Source organism: Vombatus ursinus, unplaced genomic scaffold (genome assembly GCF_900497805.2).
Source record: "Vombatus ursinus unplaced genomic scaffold, bare-nosed wombat genome assembly UNPS02010822.1, whole genome shotgun sequence".
Classification (NCBI taxonomy): Eukaryota; Metazoa; Chordata; class Mammalia; order Diprotodontia; family Vombatidae; genus Vombatus; species Vombatus ursinus.
This window is the reverse complement of record NW_020950600.1, coordinates 5,224,756-5,239,093: the sequence shown is the minus strand read 5'-3', so window position 1 is coordinate 5,239,093 and position 14,338 is coordinate 5,224,756. Positions and strand designations below refer to the sequence as shown.

Genomic DNA, 14,338 nt, shown 5'->3' with positions numbered 1-14,338 from the left:
GGGCCGAGGAGGGGGCGGGGCTGGGTCCTAATCTCGGGTCCTGGGGACAGTGGGGGTGGGGCGTATCCTTACCTTCATAATCAATGGTTCCATCACCATCTTTGTCAGCCTCTTTCATCATCTGCTCAGCTTCCACCTCATTAAGAGGTTCCCCAGCATTCATGAGCACGTACCTAGCACAGAGAATCCCCCAAGCCCCACAAAACTGAACCAGGCTTCCTCCAGGAAGGCTTCCTTGCTGTCCTCCCCTCCTCCTCTGCTGCTCTCCCAGTGGCCAAACAGGGCTGACCTTTATTACTGCCCCCAGTTCAGCCTTCAGACTTGGGGTTTCCCAAGAGTAAAGACTGACTTAGACTGCACTCCACCCTCCAGAGTAATGTTTGTGGGCTCCCTGAAGACCAGTGCGTGTCTCCCTGTCAGCACAGGGTGGGGGTTCCCCATTTAATTTCCTCCTCCCAGACCTTCGTCCCCAGTACTAGTGAGACTGAGCTCACAATATTCTGCTGCCCCCTGTGCCCCATTCCCATGCAGGATCTCCCCTTCCCCCCCCACCCACACAGAGGTGTCTCACTTGAGAGTGTCCCAGTCTATGTAACCTTTGGCCTCCTTGTCAAAGACCTTGAACGCTGCCCTCAGCTCAACATCCTGGTTTTTGGCTTTCTCATGATAAATGCCCATCAGTGACAAAAAGCTGTCACAGTTAAAGGTGCCTTTGTCTGAAAGGAAAAATCAGTTTCCCAGATGTGGATAGGAGGCAGCTTCAGGGGTCTGTGCCCCATGAAGTGGCCCCAGAGCTCCCGTCTCTCTGAGGACAAGGACTGCCTCCCTCCCTCTCCCCAAGACTATGGATTCCCTGCGGGTGAGGATTGTGTCTCCCTCCTCAGATAAGGGACTCACTGAGGACAGGGGCTGTCTCCTCCCTGCCCAGACCACAGACTCCCTGAGGGTAGGAGCTGTGTGTCCCCTGCCTCCCCCCCACTGGGAACTCCCTGAGTGCAAGGTCTGTCTCCTCCTTTCAGAATGGGTGCTATCTTCCCCCCCTCAGACTGGTCAGTGAATGGGATAGGAGGGAGAGGGCCAGTGGGTATCCAGCCCAGTGTCCTCACTGTCTTTGTCCACTTCCTTGGCCATTGTCCCCAGTTCGCTCTTAGTGGGGTTGATGCCCAGTAGGCTCATTAGCCGTTCCAGCTCAGTTGTCTTCACCAATCCATTGCCCTCCTCATCAAACATCTCGAAGATGCCTTTGTATTCCTTGATCTGATCGGCTGACAGTCGGTCGGTCTACAGAACACCAGACACACAATCATGTCCACAGTCATAGAATCCATTTCTCCACCTTTGAGGCTTCTTTAGCCCAGGGTCAGGGTCAAGGTCAAGAGCTACGGTTCCAGCCTCCTATCTGGGGCTGGGGATTTCCCTGGGCACCATCTCAAGGGTTCATGATCCTCCCTGTTGGGAAATGCTGCCTCCCATCTAAATTCAATTAAACAAGAAGTGTTTTTTAAGCTCCTACTATATGCCAGTCACTGTGCTAGGTACAAAGATCCTCAAGGAGGGTCCTACATTCCAGTTTCCTCTATCTCTACCACTACAGCTTCATTCTATTTGTCCTGCCCTATGGTGGAGCCAGGCATGACTAGATGACAGCCTAGAGGGGCCCTGGGCAGGACTTCCACATGGGGAACCCACCCACTACTTCCATGTATTTACTCTTGCTGTCCTGGGTCCCATTCATAGATTCATAGCCTCTTAGAGCTGAAAGGGCCTTAGAAATTATCTAGTCCAACCCTATCATTTTATATATGGGGAAACTGAGGCCAGAGCACAAGAACGGCTTGCCTAAGGATGCTGGTAGCAAGTGGCAAAGCCAGGGAAGCAGCTTTGTTGTTCTTCAGTCATTTTCAGTCATATCCAACTCTTTGTGACCCCATTTAGGGTTCTCTTGGCAAAGATGCTAGAGTGGTTTGTCATTTCTTTCTCCAGCTCATTTTACAGATGAGGAAACTGAGGCAAACTGGGGTAAGTGACTTGCCCAGGGTCACACAGCTAGGAAGTGTATGAGTCCAGATTTGAACTCAGGGATATATGTCCTCCAAACTCCAGGCCAGGCACTCTATGCACTATGGTGCCACCTAGCTGCTCTAGGGAAGCAACACCAGGTTCCAAAGGCATGGGTGAGAACCTTGCAGAGAGAAGGAAGCTGCCATCTCTACTCCCCATACCCTTCTTTGTATCATGCCTTCATTTCTCTCTCCCCTCCCATTCCCAGAAACCCTGATGACTTTCCCTAAATGGGAGAGGGGACTGAAAAAGAGAGAAGGAGATGGAAACTTCTTACAGATCTTAGATTCAGAGCATGGTCCTGGCCCCAAGAACTCCCAGATTCAGAAACTCAGCTAGCTCTGTGTTACCTACAGCTAACAAGCGCTCCTCCCATACCTGCTCATCTGCTAGACCAGGGGTGGGGAACCTGCGGCCTCAAGGCCACGTATGCCCTTCTAGGTCCTCAGGTGTGGCCTTTTGACTGAGTACAAGTTAGACAGAACCAATCCTTTTCTTAAGGGGATTTATTCCGTGAAGTTTGGATTCAGTCCAAGGGTCATACTTGAGGACCTAGAAGGCCACACGTGGCCTTAAGGCCATAGGTTCCCCACCCCTGTACTAGACCCATCTCCACTTCCAAGCAGAATGAGCTCCAAGAAGACAAACCAACCCAAGACCATTTATACCAACCCAAGACCTTTTCTGGGGATGGCAAAACCATCCCTGAGACTAAGCTTCTGGGTTATGCCTGATTTGGGGCATATTGGGAAAATGTCATCTTCCATTTCCTTCCCTCATCTCTCTCCACTGTCTCTCTAGGTTCTCTCATCAGCTACCAATGAGCTTAATTACCATCTCTATGTTGATGACTTCCAGATCTATAAATATGGCCAGTCCCAGTCTCTCTGAACTCTGGACTCACGTCATCAATTAACTGCTTGTTGAATATTTCCAACTGGGTGTGCGGTACAGATTGGCAACTCGAGGTGGCCAAAACAGAACTCATTATCTCCCCCCCAAATCCTTTTCTTTCTCTTTCCCCTATTTCTATTGAAGGTAGCATAATCCTTCCAGGCACCCAGGTGCTAATTCAAAAATACTATTCACTTTTCTTCCCTCTCCCCAGTGCTTCATACCCCGGTATCCCCTCTTCAATAGAGGTAGCTAAGGAGCTGCAGTGGAGAGAGCACTCGGTCTGGCACCAGGAAGATCTGAATTCAAATCCCAACTCGGACACTTACCGGTTGTGTGACTTTCAAAAGAGACACTTGTGAAGCTATGTGCCTGGTGCATAGTAGGAGCTTAATAAATGCTTATTCCTATCTGTTCCTTTTCCTATAACTAATCAGTAGGGTCTGGTCTTGCCAAGTCTATCCCCACAATGCCCTTTGCCTCCATCACCTGTTCTCCACTGGATCTCATCCCTCTGCCTGTACTAACTGCAGCAACCTCTTAATTGACCTCCCAGTTTCTAGCCTCTTCCTTCTCTACTCCCTTTTCCACATAATTTCCAAAATGATCTTCCTACCCCTCTGATCATGTCACTTCCCTGCTCAAAAAATTCTGTGGCTTCCTATTGCCTCTGGGATAAATTATAAACTCTCCTGTTTCACATTCTGGCTCTGTCTTACCTTTTCGGTCTTGTTACCCATGATCCCCCTTCACACTCTCTAAAGGCCAGTCAAACTACCCTGTTTAGTGCTCTCTTAAATCCCTTACTGCTCCCTTAAAGGTGGGAGAACATTCTATCTACTGCCTCTGTGCCCCTCATCAGGCTGTTCCCCACATCAGGAATGCCCTCTCTCTTCACCTTGGCCTCTTCCAGCATCCTTCAAGTTTCTACTTGCTTACCATCCAGTATGAGAAGCCTTTCTTGAGCCCCCTGTCCTTCCTCCACAAATTATCTCGCATATAATTACTCTATGTGCCTATTAACTAATCTGTTAGTCTGTTTGAGCATGCCCCTCCCCCCAAATAGAATGTAAGTTTCCTGAGGACAAGAATTGTTCAGTTCTGTCTTTATTTTCCCATCAAATAGTGTCTTGCACCTAGTAAGTGTTTAATAAATGCTTGTTGGTTTGGTTAGATTTGGCAGGGGTGGGGGGAGGACTACTTTGTGATTTCTTGGGAATAAGGAATTGCCTCTGCAGAAGCTCTCTCTGCCTATGGAGATGAGACCAGCGATCATTCTGCCCTTTCTGTTCTTGTCCCCAGGGTCACACAAAGGCAGGACTTGAACCCAGGTCTTTTGCTTCTGAAGTCAGCCCTGTCTCCAGTACACCACACCGCCTGCCAATGCAGAACTGGCCATCATGAGTTCCTTAACTTAGAATTCTGACCTTATTCCCATTCTGCATACCTTCGCCCCAGCCCTAGGAGCCCCAGCTCTGGCTTCTTCCTCTACCCCAGCCTAAGGGTCACTGCCACGTGGGTTCACTCTGGAGAGGATCACTGCATTCAGCTGTACTCACCATGGTCCAGCTGAGTTTCGTGGGGCTGCTCCTGGGTCAATTCAGCTCAGGTTTGAGCAGGAGCACAGAGCTGGGTTTTAGTCTCCGCCCGGGGCTGGGCACTGTCCGCCCCATTCATTCCCCTGGGGCTGGGGCTTCGAGGAGCCATTTATGGTTTGGGCAGCAGTAAGCTGGGGCCCTATTTTTGGACACTCATTCTCTCCTTGGGGCTGCCCCTGTCTGTCCCCTTCCTACCACCAAGATATAACCATGATCTATATCTTGCCACTGGACCCAGGTGGCTCCGGAGGAATGAGTAAGGCTGGTGACTTTGCACAGCCCTGCCTCGCTTCAATTCAATTCACTTGCAAGTCATGGCATCACCTTCCTGATGTCATGGTCCTCTTCAAGAACAAAAGGATAAACAACAACGAATTCTCATATTGGAAGTCAGTCAGTACCTTCCTTTCCTGCCTGTGGCTCAGGGTTCAGGTCCCCAGATACCCATAGGACAGGACTTCATGAACTTCTGGGCCACCCTGTCCTATCCAGGAACATTTCTCTATCCCCTCCAGCCTCGGTTTCCCCACCTAAAGCTAGTGATGTTTCAGTTTGATTCAGCAACAAACATTTTTAAAATATCTATTCAGTTCAAAGCGGGGCAGGAGGGAGGAGGGGGCAAGGAACATGAGAATAACACTTTCAAGTTTAATCCGTGTTATTAATATTTCTCTATCATTTTCTGAAGTCTAGAGATATGCAACAAAACTATAAATCAAGCCCTAATTTTTAGTGTTTGCCAATTTCCAAGATATCTATATTCATACCGAAAATTTAACCCTTGGCTATCAAACTAGCTACCTCATAGGGGAATACAAAGATGCACCAAAACAAAATGTTCCCCTGCCCTCAAGGAGCTGACATTCCAGTAGAGTTATAGGGATACAACATGTAGACAGGGAAGTAAATATGAGGTAATTGAAGGAAAGAGAGAGCACTGACAACTTGGAGATCAGGGAAGGCTTCCTGTAGGAGGTGGCAACTGAGTTGAACCTTGAATGAAGATGAAATGAGGTAAAAGTTCATCTGACTTCTAAGGTGGCTCTGGAGGACCCCGGTGCTCAAGGAGCCTACAGTCTGATTATGGACACAAAATTCATACATAGGAAACAATTATAGAGCAACACCCAGAGTAATAATAATGATAAAGATATTAATGAATAATCCATTTATGTGACACTGAGGTTTGCAAAGCACTTTAATCCTAAAGTTTACACATATTATAATTATAATAATAGCTACCATTATACAGTGCTTAAATTTTTCCAAAATGTTTTACAAATATTATTTCATTTTATCATCACCATAACCCTGTGGAGAAAAGGCTATTATTATTCCTATTTTACAGATGAAGAAACTGAGGCACCCAAAGGGTGAAGTGTCTTGCCCAGGGTCACACAGCTAGGAAGTATCTAGGGCTGGATTTGAACTCAGCTCTTCCTTACTCCAGGCACAGTACTTTGTGCACTGTGGTGTCCCCTTGTGGCTTCATTTTGTGTTCATTTATCTCATGTTGACTTGGTAAAGGTGTTGGAGTGGTTTGCCATTTCCTTCTCCAGCTCATTTTACAGATGAAGAAACTGAGGCCAACAGGGTTAACTGACTTGCCCAGAGTCACACAACTAGTAAAAGTCTGAGGCCAGATTTGAACTCAGGAAGATGACTCCAGACCCAGCACTCTATCCACTGCATCACATGGCCACCCCAATAAGACCATGAGGTGGTCCCTACAGAGATTAGTGGTCTCCATTTTATAGGAGAGCAACTGAGGCTCAGAAAAAAATGTAATGGTCCATGGTCATACAGTTAGTTGAGCAGTTAGTTGAGAAGGCAATCTGATGTAGCAAAAGGTGCATTAGATTCAGAGTGAAGAAAGACTTGGGTCCAAAAATTGCCTCTGATGCTTATTGCTTGTGTGACTGTGGGCAAATTATTTAGCCCTTCTGAGCCTCAATTTCCTCATCTGTAAATTAGGTGCACTTGTACCCATTTCACCCGCTTATTATGAGGATCAAAGAAGATTATTTACACATTAGTGTAACTTATCTAGAGGCCATAAAACTGTGAATAAATTATATATAGAAAGTATATATGTGTATATATACTCTCTCTTTATGTGTGTGTATATATACACACTCTCTCTCCCCGCCCCCGCCATCTATGTATATAAATTGCTATCTAAGTATGAGTTATTACTAATAGTAGAAGTCTAAGAGTCAGAGGAAGGATTTGAATTCAGGTTTCTCCAGATAATATAGCCAGTGCTTTTGTTTTTTAAATCTTTTTGTCATAAACTTTTTTTAAATGGATGTTTCAATACACAAAGAATAAAGAGTTGTATATGAAACTGTGAATGCCTGTCACGAACAATTTGGTTTTTACAGGATATGTTCAGTTTGACATGGTAGTAACAAAGTTGCCCTGCCTATGAGGATCTCCTTCTGAACTTTCTTCTCTTTTGGGGAATATTTTTGCCAGTGCTTTTTCCACCGCACTGTCCGTTCTCTCTGTGCCACATTGTTTAGAATGAAGTGCTTAGCTGGGTGGTGCCTTAAGTTTTGGCGGACAAGGAACCCTCTGAGAGCTGGAAGACTGAAAGGAGGATTAGAATGTGGCTGAGCAGGGGGAGCGATGCAGCAGGAATGAGTCTGGGGTATGGGATGGGAAGGGCAGGGAAGCCAAAGGGGAAGGGAGAAGGGGAGCAGCCATCCAGGACAGACGGTCCATGGGCTCACTTGGAGTCAGAGGACCTGAGTTCAAATGCTCTCTGATGCTTACTGCCAGTGTGACTTTGGGCAAATAATCTCACCTCCCTGTGTCTCAGTTTCCCCATCTGTCAAATGGAGTCTGGGGAGACTAAACACTTGGAAAATGCTAAGAGGAATGCAGGAGACTCCTGTGGAGTCTAGACTTTGGCCACTCGATAAGTCAGACTAATGCATAAACACCCAACCCTGGGATTCAACGTGCTTCCTCCACAATTTGGTTCCAGGTACTCTTACAGCCTTATCTCAAGAGTGCTCTAGCTCCCAGGAGGCGGTGTGGAGAAAACACTGGACTTGGAAGTCAAGTGGACCTGGGTTCACATCCTTCCTCCACCACCCACTAGCTGTGTGACCATGGGCAAAACACTACTTACTTCTCTGAGTCTTGGTTTCCCTATTTATAAAAGTGCCCAGCATGAAGTAGGCTCTTAATAAATGTTGATTGATTGATTGATTGACTGAAGACAATATCTCCGATGGGGGCTCTTGTGAGGCTCAAATGAGTTAACATGTTTGCAAACATTAAAGTGCTATAGAAATAACAGACATTGGCATATTGTATCAAATTCTGCTACTTCGTAGCTCCTGTCCTTTCCCTGCCTTCTCCCTACTCTGCCCAACCATTCTGTCTCTCCCTGGCCATCTCCATGTAGAGTCCATTTATCCCTCCCTTCCTTGAGCCTTCCTTCCTTCCCTCCTTCTTTCCTCCACCCTTCCTTCATCCTTTCTTCCCTTCTCTCCTTCCATCCCTCTATCCTTCCTTCCTTCCCTCTTTCCTTTCTTCTTCCATCCTTCCCCTTCCTCCTTTCTTCCCTTCTCTCCTTCCTTCCATTCCTCTATCCTTCTTTCCTTCCTTCTTTCCTTTCTTCCTCCATCCTTCTTTCCTCCTTTCTTCCTCCCTCCATCCCTTTCTTCCTCCCTTTCTTCCTTCTTCCTTTTCTTCCTCCCACACTCTCTCCCCTCCTCCTTCCTTCCCTTTCTTCCTCCCTTCCTTCTTTCCTCCCTCCCTTCCTCCCTCCTTTCTTTCCTCTTTCCCTTCTTTTCTTCCCCTCTTCCTTCCTCCAGGACCCAGCTAGTTCTTTTATAAAACTTCTCACGTCCTGCTCCCTCAGCTCTCTGCCAGGTGAAAGTGATTTGTCCCCACTCAAACATCTAATCTTTTTTGCCCATTATTCGATCCCCTCTGATTGGCCAACTCGATTGTTCCACTTCTACAACATTTCATCTCCTGCCTTTATCCATTCCCTCCTCCCTTCCCTCTTTGATTCCAAATTTCCTTCCAAGCACAGCTCACCTGCCATGTTTCTTAGAGGCCCTTCCTGATTCTTCCCCCATCCCAATTATTAATGCTGTCTTCTTCCCCAGTTTCTTTTGAATATACAGACACCAAGGGCAGCTCAGGTAGAAGGCCTCTAGGGGGTGCCACAGTACACAGAGCATTGGGCTTGGAGATGGGAAAACCATAGTTCAAATCCTGCCTCAGACACTAGCTGTGTGTGATTTCGAGTAATCATAATTAGTAATAATAATAAATAACATTTATATAGCACTTTGAGGTTTGCAAAGCACTTTATATGTTATTATCTCAGTTTATCCTTACAACAACCCTGAGAGGTGGGTACTATTATTATCGTCATTTTAAGATGAAGAAACTAAGTCAGGCAGAAGTAAAGTGACTTGCCCAGGGTCACTCAGTGAGGGTTTTGAGGTCACATTTGAACTCAAATCTTCCTGACTCCAGGATCTATTCATTGTGCTATCTCGTAATACATGGCTGCCAACTCGCTTAACTTCTATCTCAGTTTCCTCATCTGTGAAATGAGGTTAATTAAAACACCCACCTCCCAAGGTTGTTGTGAATCTCAAACGAGATCATATTTATGAAGTATCCTGCAACCCTTAAATGCTTTCAACTCCTACCTTAGTTATGAGTTGTGTGTGACCCTGGGCAAGTGACCTGCCCTCTCAGTGCCCCATGTAACTCTCTAAGATTCTAAGTCTCAGAGAAGATGCCAACCTGCATTGGCAATGTGACCATAGGTCTTGCCCCGATCCCTATACTTGTATTTGCTTTTCTGAATATATGACATCTTGCTCCCCTTACCGAGTCATATGCAAATTTCTTGAGGTCAAGCGCTGTTCCTTATTTTAATCTTCCCCAGTGCCTGGCACACAGCAGGTACTTAATAAATGTTCATTGACTGGAATTTAATTCCCCCCATCATAGCCTATCTTTTGTCATACTTGCACATGGATGTATCTTTCCACCACTAGATGATAAGTTCTTAGAAGGCAAGGCTTTTACTGTCATCTTCATGTTCCCAATTGAGCACAAGACCCTGCATACAGTAGGTGATTAATAAGTGTTGGTTGAAATGAATTGGTCATTAGGAAATTTAATCTGGCAGCCTCCATGGAAAGATTAGAAGAGAGAGACCAGAAGCTAGTTTAATAGCCTAGACAAGAAGAGATAAATACTTCTTAAGTGGATGGGTGGATGGATGGATGAATGGATGGATAAAGAGATAGATGATAGAGAGAAGTGTGGATGGATAGGTAGATGACAGATAAAATGATAGATGGATAGGGAGATAGACAGTTGGATGGAAATAAAGAAGAATGATCAATAGATGATAGGATGGATGGATAGATAGATAATAAAATGATAGATGGATAGATAGAGTTAGAAGGAAGGGAGGGAGGGAGGGAAGGAGAAAGGAAGAAAGGAAGGACGGATGAATGGATGAGATGAAGGGCTGACTTAAAGTGGGAGCATAAAGATGGAGAATAGAGGCAATGACAACGGGACATATATTTTAGAATGAATAGGTCGAAGGCAGAATGATCAGGTCTAGGGAAATGATTAGATGGGGGTGGCTAAGAGCTACAAGTTCTCCCAGGGGTCCAGCCTGAGAGAATGGTGGGGATTCCTCAGGATTTGAAACTAGGATACTGACCCAGAAACTGTGTGTGCTCCCCCTCCCATAGCCCCAAGCAAAACCCAGCCTCTCTATTCTCCAGGCTAGGCCTTCCGCATGGTGAGGCATCAAGGAGCAGTACCCCTTACCTCGGAGATCAGGGGAGGCTCCCATTACTACCACCCCACAGGCCCTCCTGTAAGAGGACTGTTCCCCTTCTGTTGGAGGGTTGGCTCCTGAGTAACTCAGAGCCCTGGCCTGAGGTGAGGGAGAGAGAGGGAGGAGAGGAGGGGACTAGGAAAATCCTCTATAGGAGGAGACAGGTGGGGCCCCAGCTCCCCAAGGCCCAGGGGCTCCATCCTGACGGTCATCTAAACCAGAGCTGCTCCCTAGGGCTGTCAGTCCCCAGCTATTCTGGGTTTCCTCCTAGAAAGCCGATCTTTCCCTTTGAATTCTGAGGACCAGGAATGAGTCCCAGGAGCAGCTGAGGTTCTTGGGCTGGTAATGGAGATCCCACATAGACTCACACTCAGACCACGTGCTCAAAGACACACTCGCTCAGATACAGAAGGTGAAATTTATACACTAATTTAAACACATATAGGGATACCCCCACACCTTGTGCTCATCTGCACCCTTTCCTTTTCCCTAGAAGTAGAATTTTTAGTGTTGGGGTTTTCTTGGCAAAGATACTGGAGTGGTTTGCCATTTCCTTCATTTTACAGATGAGGAAAAAGAGGCAAACAAGGTTAAGTGACTTGTCCAGAGTCACACAGCTAGTCAGTATCTGAGGCCAGATTTGAACTCAGGAAGATGATGAGTCTTCCTGACTCCAGGTCTGATACTCTATCCACTGCATCACCCAGCTGCCCCCATTTTTAGTGACAGAGAGAGAACAACAGCTCTACCCCTCTGCAGGAAGGACTCACTTTTTCCCTCCCCCATCCACAGGGCTGCTGGCCTCAGTTTCCCCAACCAAGGATCGAGAGATATCTGCCTCCAGTTCTGTCAGCCTTGAGCCAGAGTTCAGATCTCCCTTCCCTCAGTGTTTTGGGGTTCCCCACACACCTGTCTCTGATGAGAAAAGAGAAGCAGCAGGTCTTGTTTTGGGTTCGGGGATTTGTTTTGGTTTTTTGGAGGGGAGGCCATTTCCAGAGCTGTGACTCAGAGTTTGATGGTAGAAGACAGTTCTCCCTCCCCTCTCCTTTCCAGACCACAGCTCCCAGCCCTCCTGGAAAAACAGGCCCAGACACTGACTGCCCCACTCCCTATGGCCAAGGGGAATCAAGGGATCTGTGTCCAGGAGAAAAGACCCGCACATTACCCTACCCCCCCAATACACACACAGGCACCCAGCATTGGTTTCTTAGACCCTAGGTTCCCTAAAGTGTTTGGGTGGATGGTAAGGGAGGAAGGAAGAAATGACAGATGGGGGTGAAGAGAATGGGACTGGATATCTGTTCCGGTCCCCTTGGGGCTCTGAGGCTATTGACATGACAGGTGAGGCCTCTTGTCCCCATATAAGGGGAGCAGCCCTTACTCTCCACTAGGGATATAAAAAGCTGCTAAGATGCTTATTCCCTTGACCACTGGCCCAAGGCTGAAACCTGCTGATGCAGAAAGCATTAGCACTAATGGGGTCATGGCTGGGGGCGGGGGGGGGGCACGGACTGTGAGCATTCTCCAGCCCTTGCCTGGAATGTCCTCCCTCCCTCCATCTCCTCCCAGTGAAATCTTAGCCATCCCTTAGGCCTAGCTCAGGTGACCACTGCCTCCTCTACTGCGTCCTTTCCAGATTCTCCCTCCAACCCACGGTCCCCTCGGAACTTCCAAATTTCTTATCGCCCCCTTTGGTCCCACTCCATCTTGTGCCACCCTCCCAGGCTCTCTGTTAGACTGTAAGTTTCCCTGAGGCCAGGGAACCAGGGAGACTGTCTTCCTAGCCCCTTTGGCACCTGTGAGAGTGTGAGCTCAGACTTGCTGAATGAACAAATGAATGAGCCATCTCCAAAGTAGGGCACTAACATCCCCAGGGTCAGAAACCTAAGTAAGGGGGAGGATGGAGGAGGCCCCTAAGCCCCAAGAGAGGCTGAGTTGGGAGAAAGCCAAGGCCCTACAGGGACGGCGGCATGATCAGTGCAGGAATCCAAGATGGTACCAGCTCCACTCACCCAGCCCTGACAGCGCCAGGCTGGATTCCAGCCCCTGCCCAACATGTCCATACATATATGTTTGGACCTGCATTCTGTGTGTGCCCATGTTCATAGGTGTGGAAATCCTCCATGGGTGAGTGGGGCTGTGCTTGAAGATCTCACGGAGGGCTTGGAGGGGAATGTCACATTGGGGTCCATCCTACCCATTCAGCAAAGCCTAGCCCAGCTACTACCTCCTTTCCTGATTCCCACCCCCCCCAGCCCAGCCCACAGAGATTTCTCTCCCTCCTCTGAACTTTCGAATCTCTTTTTTATCTTTTGGCTCACAGGATAAGAATATCATAACTAACATTTACATGGCTTCTATGTGCTAAGCACATTTTACAAATGTTATCTCCACTTTATAGTTGAGGAAACTGAGGCAGACAGAGGTAAAGGTATAAGAATATTATAACTAGCATTTATATGACTTCCATGTGCTGAGCACATTTTACAAATATTACCTCCATTTTACAGTTGAGGAAACTGAGGCAGAAAGAGGTTAAGTGACTTGCTCAAAGTCACACAGCTAGTAAGTGTCTAAAGCTGGATTTGAACTCAGGTGTTCCTGACTTCAGGCCCAGCACAGTATCCTCTTCACTCACACAACCTGTCCCCAGCTCAGTCCCACGTTTCTTTTCTCCTAGACTATTGTGAGTCTCCTATTTGGCCTCCCTGCATTTAGTCTATCCTCTTTCCAATCTATGCTCCGCACAATTACCAAAATAATTTTCCTAAGGCACAGGTCTGACCCAGTCACTCTCTTCTTAAGAATCTTCTTTGGTTCCTTGCTTCTAAAAAAAAAAATACAGACTCCTGAACCTAATGTCAAGCCTTCTCTCTCAATTACTCCCCTTCACACACTCTACATTCCAGCCAAATTGGCCAACTTGCTGCTTCCTCTTTACTTTACAACTCATCTCCCATCTCCTTGCCTTTGCAGAAGCCATTCCTCAAGCCTGGAGCACCCTCTCTTCTCAATTCTGCATCTAAGAGTCCTGAGGGTCCTTCAAGTCTCAGTTCATATACCACCTGCTATGATGTCCTTCTTCTGGTCCCCCAGATGTTAATACTCTCCTGCTATTTTGAGTTTATTTATCTGGGTCCCAGACACTCCTCCAGCTCAGCAGAATGTTGCAGAGCTCATCCCCAGATAACACAGCCTTCCAAATCCAGGGTCACCTCCATGGAGGAAGACTTCTTGGAGGACCTTTCACGTAGTAAGCACCTATCACGTGTTGATTTCACTGAACTGGGATACATACGTGACTATATGCATATACACTCGTGTGGAGAGGTGAAGGCTTAGAGAATCCAAAAAGCCTCCATTCAAATCCATCCATAGATGTTCACACAGCTAGTAAGTTTATCCCCTGACTTCCACAGCTGGGCAAGTCCCTGCGTTAATGCCTGCCTCAGTTTCCTCAACTGTAAAATTTAGGATAAATAACACCTACCTCCTAGAATTATAATAGGATTGTAAAACATTTCGAATAGTGCTTGGCACATAGTAGGTACTATATGTTAGCTATTGGCTATTATTAACTTGACTGGGCCTCCGTTTCCTCTCCTGTAAATGAGGGATTTAGACTGGATGATTTCAAAGGTCCCTCAAAGTTATAAGAGTCTATACTACATAATCTTTCATTTCCTGCTCTAAGATTCTTCCCAGATTTACCATACCCTATTCTAAGTCCCCCTCCCAGCCCTGACATTCCCTGTTCTAAGGGCCCTCCCAGCTCTGACATTCCCTGTTCTAAGGGCCCTCCCAGCTCTGACATTCTCTGTTCTAATAGTCCTCCCAGCTCTGACATTCTCTGTTCTAAGGGCCCTCCCGGCCCTGACATTCCCTGTTCTAAGGGTCCTCCCAGCCCTGACATTCCCTGTTCTAAGAGCCCTCCCAGCTCTGA

At 47.1% G+C, this 14,338-nt stretch overlaps 1 protein-coding gene across 1 annotated transcript in view; it reads right to left on the bottom strand.

The window, feature by feature from the left end:
- The window catches only part of CALML6 (calmodulin like 6), a 35,169-nt gene that overhangs the window by 1,424 nt on the left and 19,407 nt on the right, over positions 1–14,338 (bottom strand). The window contains exons 2-4 of the mRNA XM_027855201.1: positions 1,107–1,281; positions 572–716; positions 73–173 (exon numbers count right to left, since the gene is read on the bottom strand). Coding sequence (XP_027711002.1) covers positions 73–173; positions 572–716; positions 1,107–1,230 — 370 coding nt within the window. The 5' untranslated portion in view covers positions 1,231–1,281. The remainder of the gene's footprint in view (positions 1–72; positions 174–571; positions 717–1,106; positions 1,282–14,338) is intronic.